The sequence below is a fragment of the Kryptolebias marmoratus genome, linkage group LG16 (genome assembly GCF_001649575.2).
Source record: "Kryptolebias marmoratus isolate JLee-2015 linkage group LG16, ASM164957v2, whole genome shotgun sequence".
Taxonomy (NCBI): Eukaryota; Metazoa; Chordata; class Actinopteri; order Cyprinodontiformes; family Rivulidae; genus Kryptolebias; species Kryptolebias marmoratus.
In genome coordinates, this window is record NC_051445.1 from 13,202,479 (window position 1) to 13,224,734 (window position 22,256).

Sequence of the window (22,256 nt, forward strand, 5' to 3'; positions counted from 1 at the left end):
AATAAATAATCTTATAACTTTAAAGGATTTAAAAGAATGTATTTAAATTTTAAAAACCCAGCTAAATTGCAAGAAGAAAATTTTCCTGTTGAAAATATCCTTTGACATTTAAGTAGTTTTAACCATTAAAACAAAGCTATGAAGGGATTATATCCCTTCAACAAAAATGTAATCATTCCTCTCCTGAATCATGTTTCTATGAATGAATGAATTGTTGACAGTCTCAAAAGTTATTAGTCGTAAATTAATGAACATGATCGTCATTACTTTAATTTTTAATAATTTTTACAAGACTTGATTTACGATGTTTATTTTATCTGGTTTTGCTCGAAAAAGGAAAAAAAAAAAAAAAAAACAGAAATAAAAACATTTTAGCCAATTGTAGTTCCGTATGCTGATCACGTGACGGTGCCTCTTGACGTCAATTTCCTGCGACGTCTCTGATAGGCATTTCCTCGTGCAAGCGGACTTTTGCCAAATCTCTCCATAATTTCAGGTACATTTGTATGAATACGATAGTAAAAAGGTTTGTATGTTTACTGTTTGTGTTAGGACTTTATAAACAATACTCAGTTGGATGGCTGTAGGCTGGGCTGAGTTGTTTGATTGCGTCCCTTCGTTTCCACGACAAGGTCAGCTTTTGCTGTTACGTGACAGGAAGAGCAGCTTCTATCTGACCGGCCTACTTTTATTAAACGACATATCTCGTGTAAAATAGCGTTATAACAGTGTATACTGCAGAGCTTCATGTAGTTATGATATTGTGTGTCTCATAAGTGTCTGCAAGTTACACAACTCGAATTTTCTTTTCTAATTGTTGGTCACTGATGAAACGGCGATATTGTTTCTGTGCGTGTGTTCGTTTGTGTGTTATCAAAATGTCTTATGAACCAGTGGACAGATTAAAAAAAATTCTCAAAGTAGGCATTGGATGTACGTTAAGCTTTTCACGACAAGCTAATTCAACATGGCCGCCACAGCTAAGCAACTGTTGTGAACACAAAAATAGCTTTTAGCTCAGCTAATTTTACAGATATTGAGCTAAAGTTTGGTATGGTGGTAGTAGAAGAGAGGTATTCCCAACACATACTTCCAAGTGCTACACTTTGAGTTACATCTTTGCTTAGGTCTTTGTTACAAACCGTTAGGATCAGCTCGGTCTGAGTGTTAGCAAAATATCTCATTTACCTTTGGGCTTATTTCAGTGAAACTCTCAGAAATTAAACATCGAGTGCACGTCTATGCCTTGATAACTTTTCAAGTCAACCCAATTTCAGATGGCCGCCACAGCTAATGGACTTAGCCAACCCAGAAATGGTTATCACTCAGTTAATTTACAGAAATTGGGCTAATTTTGGTGTGGTAGTAGCTGAGTGTCATCCTAAATGCGTGCTATGAAAGCTAACATGTCTTGTGGTATTGCATGAGATTGCGCATAATTTTTTTTCGTTCGGATCAAAGGATGATCATAGTTTAACACTCTGGTTGAAAGGGAGCTGGGAATTATATAGTCCTTTAAAGAATGCTTGGCCTTTAACTGTTATGGTGATGCTATTATAACTTATTAATAGTTCCCTGTAACAACATCTAATGAAGACCTCTCTCGTTCACAGATTCAGTGTGTGGGATGGTGGTGATGGTTTTTGAACTGTGAGAAACATCTGGTCTGCTTTTGTCCTGACCGAGGCTACTGTCTCTCAGACCCAATGGCCAACCGCCTGTTGGGCAGATGTGCCCACCTGCTCTGCAGGGTTTCTTCTCAGGCGTCAGCATTTGCTGCTGTTCGCCTGCCTCCACCTGTGGCTGGTCCAGCAGCGGTGTCAAGGGCTCAACGCTGGCTGTGGGTCACAGACGGATTAATGTGTGAAAGGACAGTCCCCAAAGATAGCCAGCGATTTCCAGATATACCAGCTCCCACCGAGCTGAACCAGATGGTTGAAAAGGCAAAGACACCAGAGGACATCCTGTCTGCATGGGAAAAATATGGAAGTAATGCTAATGACGCTGCTGGCACTTTATCAAAGTGGTCTCAGTTGGTCATCAAAGCACAGGGGAAGTTTACGAAACCAGAACCAGAACTGCTGTCAGATTCAAGGGTCCAGAGTATGATGAACATCTTATCTCAAGAAGTAAGGAAGCTGTGTTACAGAGACACAAACTTGCATGAATATCATGAAATAAACTTTACATCTTATCGAGTTTCTTTTTTTTTTTTTTGCACCAGGTGACAACAGTGTGGAATAGCAACCTGGTGACTGTGTTACGAACCCTCTGGGTCATGAATGTTCCCCACACCAACCCAGTACTCGGTTCTGTGCAGACAGAGGTCTTGTGGAGAATTCGCAAGCTATCATGCAGGCACCTGGCCCTCCTGGTAGACTGGGGGGCAGGAAGAAAAGACCCGCAGGACGTGGCGTTGGTGAGTGCTGCCTTGAAACAACTGGAGCTGCGCTGGACTGAGATTGCTGATTCGAAAACCGTCTGTGTGTTGATATCCAAAGGAGAACACATGTCACCTGCTTTGATGGACAAACTTGAAGACAAGGTACCAGAGTTAAAACAGTCGCGTTTAACTTAAAAGCAGTCACTCATTTGTATATTTTATTCAGTTTGTCTATATACAAGCTCAACATACTTGTAATACTATGTGTGAAATAAACCAACAGTAGTGTGTACATATCATCCAACTGACAACACAAAGTTATAATAGATCTCAAAATTATCGCAGAACACAATGATTTTGGTGTACAAATCTAATTGAGGCTCATCAAATGTTAGTTAGGATTGTCAGTCTGTGATTCCAGACATGAATGAGAATCTTTTGTTTGTTCATTTTGAAGGCTTTGGAAGTAGCCGAGAGCTTTACAGCTGAAGACATTCGCAAAGTCTGCGTATCTTTGGCAGCTCAGAATCGCAGAAGCATCCCGCTGCTCAGAGCGTTGTCGTACCACATCCTCCAGAAGCCATCAGCGGATTTCACCACTCGTCTAATAATGGACGTGGCTTTTGCTTACGGTAATACCTCTCCAACTTAAAGGCTGCGCACTTGCAACAGCGATTGTTGCTTTTAAAAATATGAAAAGAAGAGAAGCTTTACATTTATTTAACAATTAAAACCTAATGAAGAAAGATGGCTGCAAAATTCACCTGTAGTTCAGAAAATAATAGACTTTGGAATGATAATGTTTTATTTGTTGTTGTTTTTTTGTCTCTTATAGGGAAGCTGAACTTCAATCAGTCTCAGGTTTTTCAACGATTGTCCGGCGAGTTGTTGCCCAAAGTTCCTCAGCTCAGGGCAACTGATGTCACACGCTACGCAAAATCACTGGGCTTCCTCAAGTGGCTCCACTTTCCTCTCTTTGAAGCCTTTGTCGAGGTGACTTTGTGTGATTCAGTTACTTTAAAACATTTCATCTATGATCTCAGATGAACTATTTCTTTGTTTTCCCACTCACTCATTGTGCCTTCCGTCAACAGCATTACACGGCAAACAGTGAAAAATACAACATTTTTCAGCTCTGCAATCTGCTCATGACTTTTGCCAGACTGGGCTTCCAGCCCAGCAAAGGAGATGAGTTTTTTAGCAAGGTAATAATGAAATCAAACACTGTTGTAGCGACTGTACAAAGCAGGTTCTACTTCTCTCTGTCCTGTTTTACTTGAAGGTCCACAAAGTCCTGGAGGAGTCCCTCACAGGCCTGGAGCCTTTTCTGCAGACAGATGTTGCCTGGTCGATGTGTGTGCTGCAGCAGGCCAAACCCCACTATCTCACCCCGCTTTGTCAGCAAAGTCATTTCGCCAAACTGTCAGGTACGACACACTGCACTGTGTGTTCATGGTTTTCTTATTTTGTATTATTGTTTTAGATAAATATTGAATGTGTAAATATACAGATTTCCAGTTTGTGTCAGTGCAGTTGAGCTTATTTATATTACAAAAAGACACCGAGGAGAGACAGACATCTCCTCCTCCTTTAGAGGTTAAAAGCAGCCACAAATAATGGGACAAAGTGAAACCTAAATTTCCGTCCTTCATAATTAAGAATGTTGCTACGAATGTAATGTTTTTACTGATATCCAACCCTGTAATTACCCGTTAATCTGTCCTGAATGCATGTTGCTTATATTCCATAACAAACAGCAGTCCCTAACGCAACACAGACCTGTCAAAGCATCTATAGGGAAAATTAAAAAAGAATCTTTATGAAACGGCTACTTTTTAGTTTGAACTATTAACACAAGATATAAGAATAATGAAGATAGTCCTTCGTTTCAGCCTAAGCCAGGAGTTGGCAACCCTGGTCCTGGAGAACCACTATCCTGCATGTTTTCCTTGTTTCCCTGCTCCAACACACCTGATTCAGTGGTAAAATTACCTCTCCATGTTCTGCAGAAGCCTGTCAATCACCCATTGATTCAAATCAGGTGTGTTAGAGCAGAGAAACAAGGAAAACATGCAGGATGGTGGCCCTTGAGGACCAGGGTTGGACACCCCTGCTGTAAAGCAACAAATGGCACATTGGAAAGACAAATTAAAATAATAAGAATCTCTTTTATAGAAATCAAAACTTCTGCAAGTATATTCTGTGGTTTTGACTAACCTAAAGACTCACACTGATATTAAACTGAATTTGGTTAAATCAGCTTTGTTCAGTTTATTTGTGATATAAATTAGCCTCTTGTTTTATAGCGTTATAATATCACATCCAGGTTATTTGGTCAAAGAGCAGATGGTGTTTTTGTGAAACTGTTGCGCTGATCTAAATATCTGCGGCGTTCCTCTGTGGCTAAAAATCCTGCTCTGGTTCAGTAGATGGCAGCACAGCACCAGCGCAAGTAATTTGCCAACACTTCTCTGCTTTTGTTGTGTTTTCTGAGAGCAGGCGGCAAGCCAGTTCGAGTGAACGGCTACAACCTGAAGCTGCTGCACATTGCCGCGACTCTCCTCCTGGAGCATTCGGTTTCCACTCCGAGTCTCCTGCCTGTCCCAGCGGCCAGCTCCTCCCTGTCCGAACTGCAGAGCAGTCTGAGAGAAGCGCTGCTAAATTTGGTGGGTGGGAGGCTGGAGGTCCTTCGCACCGGAGTTGGCACCACATATGGATGGACCATTGGTGAGAGGGGCCAAATTAACCCTTAAATAAGTTTTCACACATTATAAACACTGTTCAGAAACCTTTTTCTAAACGTGTCTTCTGTGTTGAACATTTGATACGCCTCACTCAGATGGAGAGATGGCTGTGGATTGTGACAACAAGCCAATTGACATCTTAGCGCTAAAAGCCCCTCATTTACCAAGTGGAGGAGGAGACCAGAATTTACCCGAAGGGGCACGGCGGTGAGTCTCTGGGCTCGTTTTCTGACATAACAAAAATGTTACAGCTGTAACTCTGTGCCTTCTCATCATAAGATGAAAGGCAGCGGGCCGGATGCGTTCCTTGAAGGAACACTCGGCCTTTGATTTGCGTAAAACAGTACCTTTTAAACAAGCAGTTTTACTTCTGCTCTAGGTGTCTAAAGTTATTTTTTGATCTCTTTTTAGATTGGCTTTCTTTGGGATGGAATTCCCCAACTACGGCTCCAAGAGTCGGAACCTTCTGGGACGTTTCACCATGATGAAGCGACACCTTCAGCTGGCTGGTTTCATCACAGTGGAGGTAAAAAAAGATGTTGGCGACGTCAGCACTGTGGCAGTGTTTCCCGTTTGTTGCGTCAGGTTTTCGTTCCACGCTTTGCACTCTAAAACCAGTTAAAACAGGAGTCGGGCGGCGTGGTGTTTGCCGTGATAGAAATATTTCAGTAAAGCGAGGCAGAGAAGCTGCAGCAACACCCAACAAGCTGAGGGCGTGCACACAATGGACCTAATACTCTGTTAAAACTGAAAATCAGGTGGGTTGTGCTGCAGTCTGGGGTATAAATAGAGCTGATCTAGGCCAATCCAAGCTCTGCCTGTTTCTTCATCTAGGACAATCTCCTTACCTGCTCGTAGCACCTCTCAGGTCTGCTGCGTCGCAACATGTTTCAACTAATGTCTAAGGTTAAAAGCTGTCATTTTGTTTACTTGTCTTCAGGTTTTTAAAAGAGAAAGTGAGTTTCACAGCTCTGTGCCTTTCAAGAAACTAAATATAAACCCCCTAAACGTTTTGAAAACATTTCTTTATGTTCTCCCTAAGGTTCCTTATTACGAGTGGCTTGAGCTGAAGACGGACTGGCAGAAACTGGCATACCTGAAGGACAAAATGGGGAAGGCTGTGGCCGAGGACATGGCCAAGTGAACCGAACGGCATCCGCAGCCTTGGCTGAATCAGAGCTTCCCCTGTCGAGTGGACCCCACAGGGAACACACACACACACACACGTCCACCCACATCCACACTCAGATCGGTGTGGCGTTGCATACTTTCACTTTTCGTTCCCCTGGCAACATGTGGGGCTTTCCCTGTTTCCATGGTGATGATGGTTTGGATCAAGAGGGAGGCAGAAAAAAACACAACAGAGATATGATATGATCAAGGACTTGATTCTTTACATCTGCAAACAGAAGTTCTGGTGTTCTGTGGGATTTAGGTCAAAAATGCTTCATATCAGGATACACATCTGTTAAAATAAGATATCTCTGTGACTGCATGTCAGCTTATGATGGAATAAATTGTTTTATAGTCATTTTCCCTCTCTTGTTTTTATTCTTGCAGTATAATCAAATATTTTCCATGGGGGCGGGGTGTACGGTTGGGCAGCCTGAAGCATCACTTTGCTTTATTTGCAGAGTTGAAACTTCTTTAGCCAATCTTCACGTACAAATATTTTAAAATCTAAAATCTATAGATTTCCCTTTAATGTGCATGCTGAAGTGAAGAACACCAACCTGAAAAACTAGCAAGAGCAAAAAAAAAAAAAAAAACCCAAACCCTGCTGACCTGAAAGTGCTTACACGACATGATGAAGAGCAACAGCAGCACATCACAGGCTGACAACCCAAAGAGCAGGGGGGGGGAATCTTCTGTTAAGATATGAGATGATCTCCTAGTGCTGCGCCTGGTTCCTGGTTGTCAAACGAATCGATTGACTGACAAACAGCTTTGCATTCTTTAGTCCCAGTTTGGACTGAAATGGTGCAGCAATGTGTCTTTGAATGGTTAAAAGGTCTATTTGTCCACCTCTGCCACTGCCTGACTGATGCTGTAAGAAACAGATCTGAGTGTTTGATGAGAGTCAGACTCTCAGAAAACCCTCAAACACTGTGTCTTATTTTGAATCTGTCTGCAGCTTTATGTATGCAGGGCATGCATGTTGCGTCGAGGCTGTTAAAGCAGCAGCCTCTTCTGCTGAGCTAGCACTCTGTCATGGGAAGTTTTGAGTTACCATGGAAACTACAGCTGCAGATCATTTGGCCTTATGTTGCTGCTGTGTCTCCTTTATGTTTCCACCTATTTTAACCTCAGCATGCGTCTGCTGATAAGCTGCTAGCAGTTTACAGATCCTCAAAACGACCAAACCGTCGTGCACATTTTTCTGTTTTGTTTCTTCTCCTTTGACAGTAAAATTAAAGATTTTTTTATGCATTTATGTTTGAAGCCGGTTATACATCAGTAGGTTGCAATAAACTTTATCTCCCTGTTGAGTAGAGAGCGCAAACAACTGTCACAAGGCAGGAAAAATAGAAATAAAGAAATTAAAGACCCCTACATCATACCATAAATTGAGCTTGACAAGCTCTTCTCTGATATAATCTTCAAAAATAGATGTTTGAGCCATATTTTTTTCATTGTCGGGAAGCTGACTAATGCTGCACCGCAGTTACTGTCTCACCTCCTCCTGAATGGAAACAATACGATCTATTGAAACATTTTGGCCATGTTCAAGATTGATTGGCGATATCCTTTAGATCAGTTTGCTAACAGGCTTTAAGACAATATTTTGTTGCTGTGCATGAACTGACAAAGGTATTAAAACATAATGAACTGCTTTCAAAGGGATCTAAATTTAAAATATATTTGTGTTTCAATATTTATAGAATTGCAAAAGAGACATCTAGGTAGTATTATTACATCTGCTCTCATCCAAAATGATTTTAGTCTGGACTTTTGTATCTTTAAGTTGAGTCAATATTGTGCTTATTTTCACTTTTTTGTTTCACTTTGCTGTGAAGTTGCTGTGACCCTCAGTCTCTTAAAGGGAATCTTTAAACATTCAAATAAAGTCACAATGAGCTGATGCTTTGATCACGCTCGGGGGGGAAAACGTGTCCCAGTCGGTCCTCAAGGACACGTATCAAGTACCAGGTCCACGGGCCAGAAACAGCCCCTGTAAAGACTTCGTCGCCCTCACAAGATATTTTACATGTATTAGGACTGACTTGGTAATCTGTGACAGTGTTAGCCATTATTAATTCGCATTTTGATTAAGAAAATTGAGCATATTTATCTCAGACTTCTAATGGCAATGCGCCAACTTCAAAGACAAGAAAATTAAGTTTCAATTTTTCAGTAATCTTTGTATTTATTATAGAAAGAGCAACAACGAACGTCCAAATAAAACCAATTAAACTCTTCCTGATGAACATGCAGCCTAATTTGACTTAAACTAATGGGCATCAAAGCAGTAGAGGGTCAGCTTCAGTGAATATACAGCATTTGTTGCCCACCACCCAAGGGGAAAGGGCGATAATGTTTGCGTCCATTTGTCTTGAGCTTTAGCAAAATATCACATGAACTACTGGAACTACTTTCATTAAGTCTGTATTGTTTACCTGCAGCTCATTAACATCTGAAGTCAGTCCAGTTTAAGATGGCTGCCACAGCCAGCTGATCTTAGAAAACACAAAAATGGCTGAATTTTACAGATAGTGAGTCGGAATTTGTTGTAGTCCGGTTTTCTTATTTCAAAGTAGAATATTAGTGCCTGTATGTTTGAATTTTTATTGAGGGATTTTATTTGGCTGATTTGATGGACTGTGATCAAAGGTATTACTAAGTAATAAAAAAATCTGATAGAGAGAAGGCATAAAAATGCCTTTAGAATATTTCTTTCTTCTCTTTATTCAGTATTTTGTTTGTTCTAAACTCTATGTCTTGGCAATAAGTCATTTATATTTTTCTCGTAATAATTTAGAATCTTAAAACCAAGGTCAATTTATTCTTTTGATGTTGACTGAGATTGGCCCTCAGTTAGAACCATGAATTTAATTTTCAGCTCCCCGTCTGGCTGAGTTTGACATCCGTGCTGGACACACGTAGGTAGGAAAAAACTTTTGGTTTCACATTCATCCTTTTGGGATTTTGAGGGGATTTTAGATCCTCCATCTGTTTTGTTTTCCCTGAAATCCCCAACCTAATGTCTTCTTTTTGTTCTTGTTTTTGCAGTACTGGTCCTCTCCTCCAAGGTTGTGGGGGGGCAGCACTGAGACATCAGCCCAAATCTGCTGACATCATCTCTCAGGATCCAGTCATTGCTTGGCTGGGAGCAACAATGAGGGGAAGAAAGGAGGGAGGGGGCAATACTGGAAAGATGAAACGGAGGGAGGAGGGAGGAGAGCAGGAACTGGGCATCAGGAGAGAAATACTGCAGCTCCTCTTCAATTCAACACACACACACATACTGAGACAAACAGGATCATGAGGCTTTAAAACACACCCACCACAGCAGCAGCAGCATCACTGAGCTGCACCGAGAAAAAAAAAACCCTGTTTTCCTCCCTCTGACTCTCCTTCTGTCTGCCTCATTCTGTCTCTCACACACACACACACATCCAGAGCGACACGTGCTGCAGCAGCACTCAGACCCCCCTCCCTCCCGTCCTCTTTCTCCTCTTCTTCTTCCTCACTCCCTCTCCCCGTTTCACCTTGTCTTTTCCAACTGTACGGTTTATCATTGCGTCAGAGCCAACGAGAGCTAGCAGAGAAGCATGCCGGGGGAAACCATTCGCAGATCTGTCCCCGACGACAAGCATCCGGAGCTGGGGACCGAGGAAACGGGACTCCCAGGACCAGGTAGGACCTCTGGGTTGGAGGGTGGATAGCGGGGAGGCAATTAGGCCAAGAGATGCAGCTGAGGACAGAGATGAGTTACATATGAAACAAGATGAAGATGGACAGGATTGAACAACAGACAGAAGAGAGAAAAGCTTGTTAGAGACAAACAAAGTGCTCAGAAGTTAGTTTATATCTGGAGATCAGTCATTTTAGAGTTGGGGTTTTCTTTCTGTTGACATGTGCAACTTGAGTAAGCTCTGATTCAGCTGCATGTTTTAGCTCCAGGCTGTGTGTCCCCCTCCTTACACCCTCCCCTCCCATACATCAACTCCCATCACAGCTTAATTTACTTGTTCTCAAGAAAACCTAAACTGCCTTTTAACCTAAACGTACCTATAGACTTCTAAAAGCTCCCAGCCTCCATCATTGTCAGAGCTCCCCCGACAACCCTAAAACTGGCCTCCTCATTTCGTTCTCCCTCTTTCCACTCCATCTTCGAACCACATCCGCATCCAGATCTCTATAAGCAGAGCCCAGCAGTTCCTCCCTTCCCCCAGCCTCGCCAGGAACATGACACAGCAGCATGGCAGGGCACTCTGCAACACACAAACACAGCCTTAAAGCAGCAAGATACCGGACAATGTGTTGTGTTTCTGATGATGACAGCGATCGGGAGGGGCAAAAAATGAAAGATCCCTGCCTACTTACCGCATATATTTCAAACTAGTTTACTATTTTGGCTATAAATTTCCTTTAAACTAATCATTTCCCTGCTTTATTCTTGAACTTAAAAATAATTTTTAATTATTTACAGTGTGGAGAAGAGGAAAAGAGAGATGGCTGATGCTCAAGTTACGACTTACATCAAGCATTTAGTTGATTAAAAGGGAGACGTTTTAAATGCACCTTTACGAATGTGAGTTGGCGATGTTCTAGAAAGCCAAAGACTCATCTGATACTTGTGAGGTGTCTGTTTTTCAGAGCTCGATCTGAGCTGCAGCTGAAATAGAGGCTCCCCTTGAGGGTAGCGCTGCAGCCTCTGTGACGCAGCTCCGCTGAGCTCAACTTGCTGCGGCCTGATTTCTCTATAACAAACCGTGGTGCTAAATTTTGACTGCATTCTTTCAGATGGGACTCCAGGTAGAAACAGAGGTGATCTGTAGGTCGTTAAAGTATTCAGGATACTTGACAAACCCAGTGCATTTGTGTGTTCCTAGTGCCTGGCACATAAGCGTCTCTAAATCCCAACACATTATTCTTGTCATGCTTGATTTTCTTTCTTTAACATTTAGATATTACTTAGGCGTATTTATTTTGTGCCTGCCTGCATATTTGTGTGTTTTTGTGGGATTCTGCATGCAGACACCAGGAGGATACTAACTGAACCCTATGCAGATATCAGGCTGCACTGCACTGCACATGTAAATGCAGAGCAGCGGTTGCCTTCCGTGCATCTTTTTCTTTTTTTTTAACAGTTTTATCTCCGAGGTATGACTCAGCACACACAAAAACAGATTTAGCATAACACCGAGGCAATGATTAGAGAAGACTGCTAAGTGCTGACACGAGCATCCGCCACCACCCCCAGGCAGGGCAGGACAGCAGCAAGGGAGGAGAGGCAAAAAGAAATATATATATAAAAAAAGAAATCCCTAAAATAATACTGACTAAGGCAACTGATATGTCACGAGTAAGTGCTGCTCTCTACATCCATGTGCAAAGCTGGATGAGTGAGCGGATTAGGTAGAAAGAGGTTAAGAGATCGTTCGAGGGAGAGATGCAAAGATGGAGCAACAGAACAGAGAGTTAATGTGATGTGATCACTGGGTTCCTGGCAAAGCCAAGCCATGTGTATGTAAGTGTGTGTGTGTGTGTGTGTTTGTGGCTGGCACAGAGCTGAACCTCTTGTGTTATAATAGCCAATCAGGATGTGGATTGAGGTCACCGTGGTGATAGCCCAGTTAAAAGGAGGTTCTGTTCTCTCCGTAGAGAATGAGTCGAACAGCAGATCTTCTGGAGTCATTTCAGTGAATGTTGAGTTTTCTATCATAGCTCCACATCAACATAAAATGATAAAAAAAAAAAAAATATATATATATATATATATATATATATATGTATATATATATAAAAATCTGAAACAATCTTTGCTTCATCTTCATCCTCTCTTGACTCCTCTTCCTTATCCAAATGACTCCCCTCACTCAGCCTGCTGACCCCATTTCCTTCATCTCCCCCTGCCATTTCCTCTCAATGAATTCCTAATTCATGCTGACACTTCAGGACACAAGATGACAGCGTGGTCGGAAAAAAACAAAGGTGAATAAGCTTTAAAATTTAGGGTCCATGTATGGCTGCTAGTAGGGATTATGTTTATGTCTGCATAAAAATAATGACAGAAAAAGAAGCAAAGGTTAAGAACTGTACTGTTGTTAACAAACAGAAACATTATTTTTCACTTCCATCTCAAAGAACAACCTGATTTATTCTGTTTTTATGGATTTTCAAAAGCAATCTTTAAATATATTTATTGATTTAATTTAATTTTTAAATTAAATCAATAGTTACGATACTATGAGACATTAGTTTTCTGACTGGCATTTTAATTATATTTTTTCATGTCTGACAACCCAATTTGTAACCCAGCTCTGGGTGAAATTTGGACTGAGCCAACCCTGAGCAGGTGTAACTCAGCAGGGATGGGTTATCAGTTTGACTTAGCATATCGAGTTAAGTTTTCTACCTTAACATTTGGTTAAAATTGCTTACTTGTTGATATGGACCTACTAAAAACCCAAAATTTGGGTTACTAAATGATTACCAACTTGGCCTATCTCGCTATAACTATCTGCTATTAGTGTCAACTAGCCAGCACCAATTAATGTTATTTTAGGAACCTAAACTCACTGTCTAGTGCAAACTAAAGTTATTTACAAAAAACTAAGTTGCTTTTTTACTCTCTTTACATATTACTTCCTGAAGATGAGGTCCCGTCAAGTTTGGACAGTGAAGAATGACAGCTTTTCCAGCTGAACCACGGGGTCAAACGTTTTGACCCAATATTTGGTCAAACCAACCCAATCTATGACCCAACAGCTTTAACCCTGTTATTAAAATAACCCAGTAGTTTTTAGTGTTTGTGTCAGGAAGGATTCACATCTTTCCACAACATGCAGAATAATTCTATTGTTTACTTCTCATTTATCTAAAATAACCTTTAATGTAAAAAATAACCTTTCCTCATTGAATTTACATCTGTTTCCCTAATATTTGAAAGGTTATTTTCCCTTTTTTTTCCAGATATGACAAGACACCCATCTACTGACTCTAGTCCAAGTGACAGTGGCTCCTCCCCTAATGACAGCGGTTCCAGCCCTTCTCCCAGTACACCACAGAAGCTTCTCCCAGCATGCACTTCTCCGTTTGGGCCACGGTTATTTCACATGAAGCCCAGCTTGTCCGGCCCCCCGAGGCCGCAACCTGAAGGTTCCGACCATCGCAGCAACACAAGTAGACTGTCGGGAAAGTTAGGAGGTCACGGACCGTGTGGCCGCCACATACCCGTAAAGATGGAAAGAATCAAGGTGTGCACTTTGTGTTCATGTTTGTAATTTTACAGCGCACATGGTAAACAATGCATTTTAGTGCTGTCATTTATATCAACTTGTATGTTTGATGTGTTATTAATAGGTTCTGACTGGATCCGAGGTGGAGAGTGACTATCAGGAACCACAGACCATTGACACTAGAGTGGTGATGGGTGAAGAGACGCTGCTCAAAACAAGAGAGAACCAGAAGGAAAATCCCCTCGCTGAGCCGAGTGCTCGGGCAAATATCCCACCTTTTTCTCGTCTTCAGGCACAAACAAAAGAGAGGCAGTTGGATTTCACTAACAAGGAAACCCAATCACAAATCCTCCAGAAATCAGAGGATCAGGAAAAAGATCATGTACAGCCTTCTGTCACACACCCCGCCTCCTCCTCCTCCTCCTCCTCCTCCTCCTCCTCCTCCTCAGAGACAGTCACAACAGATGACAAACTATCAGACATCCAGGAAGACAAGCAGACCCTCACTCAAGATGAAGTGCCTTCATTCTCTATTTCAGAGCTGTCCTCTCCAGTTGCTCTGTCCTTCTCTGAGCCGACCTATACGGTTGACCCCTTACGAGTTGGTGTCCCCTCATCTCTTGACCCAGACCTTTACTACACCGCTCCTTCCACCCCAATCAAAGTGACTACCCGCTCTTCGAACCTTAAACATCATTCCTACCCTGGCTCCCCGGCCTCCCCTCTCTCCCCTGGCTCTCCCTCTGACAGTGAGGAGCTCTGTTCTCCTCTGACGTCTCCTTCTGGTTCTTACATTACAGCGGAAGGAGGCAGCTGGACATCCTCTTACACATCCTCCGTCTCGCCTTCCACTTCTCCCAACCTGCTTCTGGTAGAAGAAACACAAGAGGCCCCCGCTTGCTTTGTGGGCTCCCTGTCCGAGATTGGAGATGAAGTTGGGGAGGAAAAGGGACGGTTAAGTTCAGAGCGGGAGGAGGAAAGGGTCGGAGACTTCTGCCTTTACCAAACGGAGGAGTTTGTTACGAGTTCACAGAGAGGTGTAACGGACACAGTGATTCCTGAGGAGGATGAGGTTCTAAAAGGAGAGGAGATCAATATTTCCAGAGGAACAAGCCGTCCTTATTGGGTGACTGAAAATGCATCCCCTGGAAGGAGCAGCAGCAGCAGCGATTCTCAGGAAGATGAGAGGGAGTCAGAAAGCTCACTCTGCCCACTGGAAGAAGCCAGTGTAGGGAAGTCAGAGTACTCCAGACCCATGCAGCTAGGCCTGAGACTGCAGCTGGACACATGTGTATCAGACGAACATTATGGTCAGATAGATGCCCACCCAGACATTCCCTCCTCTGCCTTCACCCCTGATACAGAAAACATGACAATGGCCTCTTCTAGCCTGAGCCCTGACTCACCCCTCCTCCCCTTGGATGCTTTTTGTCCTGGAGCCTTTGACAGACTCGGTCCGAGCTCCTTCATACTCTCACAGTCAGCATGTGCTGATGATATACTAGATGAGGAAAGGATGATCCCTGCTTCGCTCATCTCCTTCCCACTTCACACCAACCTAATCTTTAAGGCCGATTCAATGGAAATCACCCTCTTCCCCACAGAGGAAGAGAATGAAACAGAAGTAAATGACAGAGGTGAAAGAAAGGATGTCGATGCATATGCAGCAGGAGAGGAGGAGGCAGATGTAGAGGATGGCGACGACGACGAAGAGGATAATGATCAATACGATTATGAGGGTGGCAATGCTGACGCCGCTCCTGAAAGTGATGAAAATGATGATGAAAACAATGAGCAGGTTGAGGCTGGTGAGGATGCCAAAGTAGAGGTGAAAGTCGTAGAAGAAGAGGAGGAGGAAGAGGAAGACGACGACGATGATGAGAGTGATAGCAAAGCAGAGGATGATCCTACAGATGAGGACAGCTCAGGATCTTTTCTTCATTCGCTCTCGGAAACATCAATCAATGAGGGGCTGGATGATTCCTTTTGTTTCCAAGATGATTCTGATGACTCTTTAGATTCTGCCTCCTATAACGGGGAGGAAGATGAACGCTTGTACAGCACTGAGAGGCATGCACAATCACTAGAACCCGTACCAGCCGATGGCCTTGATCCGAGTGAAATCCAACCTGAAGCAGAACAGAGCTTAGATAAAAATGAACCTTTGCACACACAACCAAGTTCGGACGAGCAAGTGGATCACAACATTGTCTGTGCTTCTGAAGCAGTTGTGGCTCAAAGTAAAGGTAGTGGTGGAGAGTCTGTAACCTCTGAATCTAAACCAGACCTTGAATTTGAAACAGCCGGTGGAGAATGGGAAAGAACAGCTTTGCAATCAAGCACAGATCTACCAGCTGATATCCAGGAACTGTCTCCACCTTTAGAGACAAATCCTTGTCAACCAGAGTCATGCACTAACCTGAACGAGAGAGGAGGGAGAAAGAACATGACGAGCAATGCTCTTTTTTGCAACCCTCTTGAAGAGCCTAAGGACAATCCTTATTTTAATCTGTTTATTCATGCCTCACCCAATTCTGCTACTGACTCTAAAAACCTTCCCCACCGTGCCACTTCTGCGCAGGAAACGTCAGTCGTGAACAGTCCAGTCGTGCCAAAAGAACTGGCTGAGGAAAACCCCAAAGTGAAGGATGTTGCTTTGAAACTGCCTTCCGAGCACACACAAGCGGAGGCCGCAAGCCAGCCTGAGAGAGACTCTTTTAAACTGCTCATCAAGCCTCGCCATAGCCACTCTGAAAGCCAAAGGGCAGTAGGAGCAAGCCGAGTTGCATTATCAAAGTCCTTCTCTGCTAAATATGACGTACCTGTGGGAGGAAAGTCCCAGTGTAGGTCAGGTATTAACAGGGAGATTGAAATTGAGCTTGACCAGAGTAACGCTTCAGTCGAGTCTGTCAGTAGAGAATGTAGGATCAGTGATTCTGGTACTCCACTGGATACTGTCACTCCAACCAACGACTTAAATAAAGGAGTTCTTCTTCTATCCTGTCCTAAAGACCAGAGTCCCAACCCCAGTAACATCCCAGTTTCTACCACCCCTGAAGTCACTTCAGAACTTGCTGACAACTTGGTACTGACTCCCGAACATTGCCCCAGTGACTCTGCCCAGGAGAACCTAAGGGAGAACACACTGAGTGCTGATGAGGGGGCCCTGGGAGCCGTTGGATCCTCTCACTCTCCCCTTGCTATCTCACCCAAAAGAGAAAATTCAGAGACAGACACCAGCAGAGAGATGGGCTATGAAGCTGGGGCGTGGTGTGACGCCAGAATGGGGTTGGGTTTTGGTTTAGGATTTGGGTCAGGGGGTGAGTTTGGTGTCTGGGGAGCAGGAGAATCACTTTCTTTGTCTCTGGGCAGCAGGTATGAGTTAGAGGCAGAGAGCCTACTTATGTGTGATACGGAGAGTCAAAGAGCAATGAATAATGAAGTGTGTGAGAACTACGACAACGTCCTGGGTTCTATTCTAGATGAGGAAGATAACAACAGTCTGAGTGGGAAAAGGGAGCAAATGGCGGAGAAAGAGTTGATTGAAGAGGGCATTTCTGAGTCCAACTTGGCTCACTGGAGATCCATTGAGGAGCTCTCAGAAGCAGGCTCCGGAGAAGATGGGAGCTCCAGGATCTCAGAGGACAATGTCAGTAATCTGAATCCAGATAATGAAAACGATAATAAAGACACGCAAATGCAAGACCCTTGGAAGAACTCAAGCGAGTCCGCCTTTGACTCTTTGGAAGGAGGCATGTATGGGAGTCTGAACGCTCTGTCAGATGAAGTGAGGCGCCAGAGTGTGAATGTCAGTGTCAGAGAATCTGTGTCTAATATTCCCCTTGAAGAGATGCCACTTCAGCTTTCCAAAAAGACTCCTGATGAGGAGGAAGAAGCACCCCAGGGTCACATGAACCAAGCATCAGATGCAAAACAGACTACATTTTTAAAGGAGGGTGTTTGTAGCATTTCAGTTGCGACTAATATAAATGCTGCTGGAAAACGCATTGATTCACCAAGTAAAACTGAATCAAGATGCGATACAACTTCAGAGCATCAGTCTATCTCTCCGGAGAGTAATGCATTTTTATTGCCACAGGGATCATTCGGGTCCTTCACTCCTAAATGTACATCAGGCATCGTTAGACCCAGACGCACTTGTGAGGACAAGGTGGAAAATGCTGTCACAGAGAGAGCACAGCTTCAGACTGAGAGCCAAAGAGACTGCAGTGTCAGTCTAAAGCCAGATAGAAGCGTTGGCAAACCAAAGACTAAAGATGCCTTTATTGGACAGCATTGTGTTGTTTGTAACTCAGGGGACGAAGACGAGGAAGGCAAAAGAAAAGAAAGAGGTGACGAAAACAACCCGAGGACTGAATATGAAAAAATCTCCTCTTCTGCACCAAATGACTCGGAGCACTTTGCAAGGAACACACCTAAGGGTGGACTTTGCTCGGATCCACAGGCTGCTGCTACAAAAGGGAGACGAAGGAAGCAGAATAAACACAGAGCGTCTCAGACAGGAAGTCACAGTGACTTAAGTCCTGAGTCTGTCGATGATCCAAAGAAACCCCCCGCTCCACTAAATTCCATGAAAGATGACTGCTCAAAGGGGAGCACAGACAATTCTAAAACTAAGACAGGCCATGATGCAAATGACAACGTTTCGTCAGGATTTGAGCAGAGGATATCTGAGGCAGACAAAGTTGAATCGGGTTTACAGATCGAAGGGCACAGCAGTCCCAGTTCTGATGTCAAAAGTCCCAGACAAGGACTCTGTAATTCCAACAAAAGCATTCTAGACAACATCAATACAGTGCTGGCAATAAACCAAGACCTGGATCAGGATCAAGAAGTGCTTGATAACAGACCATTACCTGATACTCAGAAGGTATTCACAACAGACATTAATGACAACAACATAGATACTGCTCCACTTCCCTACTCCTCCTCAGTACCTTTTGCCTCCGTGGAGCCACTGGATGGTCTGTCCACACCCGTTCAGGAGTCCCAGCCTGTCCTCTCAGCTCAACAACAGTTTTCCCTCTCTGCGTGCCAGACCGCCCCCGCCCTTTTCTCCACTTCCCCCGCGACACAGCCACCCCCCGGGTCTGGATTTCCCCGAAGCAACAACCTCCAAGACTTCGCTGATGTCTTTCCAGCTACGAGCATCACTTCACCTTCACTGCCCACTGCCATGCCTTTGATCCTGTCCCAAGCTACCCAGGAGACGGGTACGCTGGACTCAGCGTGTGCCTCTGAGTCTTCTTCACAGTCTCAGACGAATGTCAGCGTGCAGCCCCACAAGCAAAACAAGCGAGGACCGGCTGGGGTCAGCCAAGACAGGAGCAGAGGTGAGCAAAACAAACAGATGAAATAACTGAACAATACAAACAAAGTAAGTTTTTAATTCTTTAGTTATGGCCAGTTTTCATTTGTGATGACAAATCTTACTGTGATTTGTTGAGGGAGAGCTGTAAGAGCATTTGAATGTGAACGTTCCAACATTAAAATTACTGTTACTGTGTGCTCTGTAAGGTACTTTTGTGGTTGAAGAGGAGCCAGACGGTAAAAGCGATGGTGGAAAGCACCAGCAAGGTCTCAAATCTCAGACCAGGGGAGCTACTGGACCGCTGCAGAAGGAGCCCTCTCCAGCCAATCAACAAGAACTCCAGCCCTTCTCCACCCGACAACTGACCGACAGACAGTCGGGCTGTCCAATTAGCCGCAACATTTCTGAGGAGACCGACCTATCTGTTAAGAACAACTGTAAGTTTTTATTTTTTGTTAATGTCCTGTGGGGCAAAGAAATCCCCTAAATGTTGTTAGCTCTTTTTTGTTCTTTTCACTATTCTTTCTGCCCCTGTTTCATTTATGTGTTTGAATATAAAGCAACGAGAGGTGGTAAAAAATAAAAAATGAAAAGAGGGAGAAAACAATACTTTTTTGTTGTTGCCAGTTCAACATTGCTTAATTACATAATACAGAAATGGAATTAAGTTACTTTCCATTGGCAAATTCAGTGATTATCGATTAGTTGTCCTTTTTTAAGATAATACCAATCACTCTTTATCAGCATAACATCAGTCATGATGCTAACAGTTATTGGTTTTTAATGATTTAAAGTTAAGTCACACTTTTATTGAGTCTATTTTGGAATAATTCATTGTGCAGGTTCCATGTTGGCGTCCTGCAATGAGTCCGAAAGTGAAGGGTCAGTGCCTGACCTCGAAGAGCTGGAGCCACTGAGACCATCAGAACCACAGGTGAGTCTGGATTTAAAGCGGAGCTGGAGACCCCCATTGCTCTGTTGAGTATCGTGTCGTTTTGGTATCTTATTAGTATATTAAAATAAGTTCATATTTAGTGTTTAACAGTCTGAAAATATTGTACAAAGTCATAATACACACTGTCATCAAATTCTAAAGACCATAGGACGGTTTGTTTCTGATTTGTATTCCTTCCTGTGTACTGAGTTTAAGTCATACTATCAGAGACGACTTTTGTAAGTTAGCAAACTAACAACAATACAAAACATCACAGACTCTCAGAATAAAGGTAATGAATTTTCTTCCAGTCCATCTCCTCTGCGGATGAAGGGCTGAACAGGCCAAAACAAAGTCGCAGTGAGAAGAAGGCCCGCAAGGTCAGGCTGCTGACTGTATATCAGTATGTTCAAATAAATCGATCAAATGCATCGAGGACAAGATGCACCAGTGTTTAATCCCTGATTGTCACTCTGTCTGTAGGCCATGTCTAAACTGGGTCTGAAGCCAGTCCACGGTGTGACTAGAATCACCATCAGGAAGTCCAAAAGTATCTTGTTTGTCATCAGCAGACCAGATGTGTTCAAAAGCCCTGTGTCGGACATTTATATTGTATTCGGGGAGGCAAAGGTACATCGGGCCCACTTTCCTAAATGTTTAGTCTCCATTATGTTTGGCGCTGGCTCTAAATTCTCCTCTCTAATCTCCTTTCTTTCGTCAGATCGAGGACTTGTCTCAGCAGGCTCACAAAGCAGCCGCAGAGAAATTTAAGGTGCCCGTGTCCTCCTCTCCATTAGCCCCGCTGGCCCCACCCAGCCTCACCATCAAGGAGGAGAGCGAAGAGGAGGACGAGGAGGTACGCACGGCTGCGAGTGCAGCTCGGGATCTTGTCACTTAGGCGCACCGGTTTTGCTTACATCCCTTTGCTTCTCCCCGCACATCAGGTGGACGATGGGGGTCTGGAGCAGAGGGACATCGAGCTGGTGATGGCTCAGGCCAACGTGTCCCGAGCCAAGGCTGTCCGTGCCCTGAAGCACAACAAGAACGACATTGTGAATGCTATCATGGTAAGGACGAAGGAGGGACGGAGGGGGGGCAAAACAAAACAATGAGTCATAGCAGGGAGGGAAGGGAAGAGAACGAGCAGAGGATAAATGACAAGAACAGCTTTTATGTTGAAGAACCCCCCCTCCTGATGTCCTGCAGTGGGATGTTTTACCCACTAGATGGCAGCAAAAAGCTAAATATTCTTTAATGACGCAGAAGCTTTTTCCTGATGTGTAAAATCTTTAAAAATGGGACTCATATCTTATAAATCAGTTCAGTTTTGATGTTAATTTTTATTTTTTCCCCTCTCATGTAGGAGCTGACCATGTGAGTGAGGACCGAGGACAATCTGATCCCTGACTCCCTCAATCCAGCCTTTCTAAAGCCTAAACACTCTGTACTCTTCTGTATCGCTGCTGCTGTATGTTGCATCCCCAAATATCTGCTAAATAAAGTCTGTTCTAGCGTGACTGAACCATGAGATTGAATTTACTGAAAGGACTTTGGGAAGACATAATCTGCGGAGATCACAGACATAGTTATTGCCCGCTGCCAAAAAAGGAGGAGGTGGTGCGATAAGGCTTTTGCCCATATCAAGGTGTGTATACATGTGTCTGTCTGTTAGCAAAATATCTAAAAAACCACTCTATGTATTTTAATGAAACTTTCAGGAAATAATTATTGTATATACGTCTACAACTGATTACCTTTTGGAGTCAAAACCATTTAAGATGGCTACCACAGCCGTCTGATCTTAGAAAACACAAAAATGACTATAGTTCAGTCAAGTTTGCAGATATTGTGCTAAAATTTGGGGTGGTTGTTGCTAAGAGTCACATACAACACATCCTCTGAGAATACACAATGAAATATCTTTGCTTCAAATGTTAGCATTAAAACGTTAGCATTAAAGTCAACCACTGTTTGTCTATCATTGTCTGACACATCAGAAATCGCTGGATGTACGTCTATAGCAGATTAACTTTTGCCACAGCTAATCAACATTAGCCAAAACAGAAACTATTACAGTTCACTCAGTTTTACAGATATTGAGCTAAAATTAATAGCCGAGTCATTCACAATCCATACTCTGAGCGTGACATTTTGTGATATTTAATTTTTTTTCTCTCTCCCTGGGCTGCCACCTTATCGTGGTGGAGGGGTTTGAGTGTCCCAATGATCCTAGGAGCTATGCTGTCAGGGGCTTCATGCCCCTAGAAGGGTCACCCAAGACAGACAGGTCCTAGGTGAGGGGCCAGATGAAGTGCAGCCCAAAGACCCCTTATGATGAACATAAATATTGGACACAGTGTTCCCTCGCCCGGACGCGGGTCACCGGGGCCCCACTCTGGAGCCAGGCCTGGAGGTGGGGCACGTTGGCGAGCGCCTGGTGGCCGGGCTTTCACCCATG

General features: G+C 43.5%; 2 protein-coding genes across 3 annotated transcripts; both read left to right on the forward strand.

Moving 5' to 3' along the window:
• Positions 1-401: 401 nt before the first annotated feature.
• Positions 402-6,658, forward strand: tbrg4 (transforming growth factor beta regulator 4). Of its 2 annotated transcripts, none has more exons than XM_017424941.2 (11): positions 402-496; positions 1,614-2,129; positions 2,225-2,545; positions 2,841-3,015; positions 3,219-3,376; positions 3,478-3,588; positions 3,666-3,810; positions 4,883-5,110; positions 5,223-5,334; positions 5,539-5,653; positions 6,170-6,658. In XM_017424941.2, the coding sequence occupies exons 2-11, from the start codon at positions 1,707-1,709 to the stop codon at positions 6,269-6,271; spliced, it is 1,890 nt and encodes a 629-aa protein (XP_017280430.1). In that variant the 5' UTR covers positions 402-496; positions 1,614-1,706; the 3' UTR covers positions 6,272-6,658. The 2 variants fall into 2 exon arrangements, with proteins under 2 accessions (XP_017280430.1, XP_017280431.1); XM_017424942.3 differs by having other exon boundaries at positions 445-526.
• A 2,882-nt stretch (positions 6,659-9,540) lies between these two features.
• Positions 9,541-21,320, forward strand: nacad (NAC alpha domain containing). Its single transcript, XM_017425041.3, has 10 exons — positions 9,541-9,984; positions 13,267-13,550; positions 13,657-18,886; positions 19,071-19,301; positions 19,707-19,798; positions 20,110-20,178; positions 20,282-20,428; positions 20,520-20,654; positions 20,743-20,865; positions 21,162-21,320. Exons 1-10 carry the CDS (start codon positions 9,900-9,902, stop codon positions 21,174-21,176), a joined length of 6,411 nt encoding a protein of 2,136 aa, XP_017280530.1. The 5' UTR covers positions 9,541-9,899; the 3' UTR covers positions 21,177-21,320.
• Positions 21,321-22,256: the final 936 nt, after the last annotated feature.

Bases quoted from the DNA above. Each gene is read 5' to 3' on its own strand.
- tbrg4 (XM_017424941.2), top strand. From the start codon at position 1,707: ATGGCCAACCGCCTGTTGGGCAGATGTGCCCACCTGCTCTGCAGGGTT. The intron at 2,130-2,224 runs GTAAGGAAGCTG...TTTTTGCACCAG, and splicing joins TGAACATCTTATCTCAAGAA to GTGACAACAGTGTGGAATAG. The intron at 3,589-3,665 runs GTAATAATGAAA...TTTTACTTGAAG, and splicing joins GAGATGAGTTTTTTAGCAAG to GTCCACAAAGTCCTGGAGGA.
- nacad (XM_017425041.3), top strand. From the start codon at position 9,900: ATGCCGGGGGAAACCATTCGCAGATCTGTCCCCGACGACAAGCATCCG. The intron at 9,985-13,266 runs GTAGGACCTCTG...TTTTTTTTCCAG, and splicing joins AACGGGACTCCCAGGACCAG to ATATGACAAGACACCCATCT. The intron at 20,429-20,519 runs GTACATCGGGCC...TTCTTTCGTCAG, and splicing joins TTGTATTCGGGGAGGCAAAG to ATCGAGGACTTGTCTCAGCA.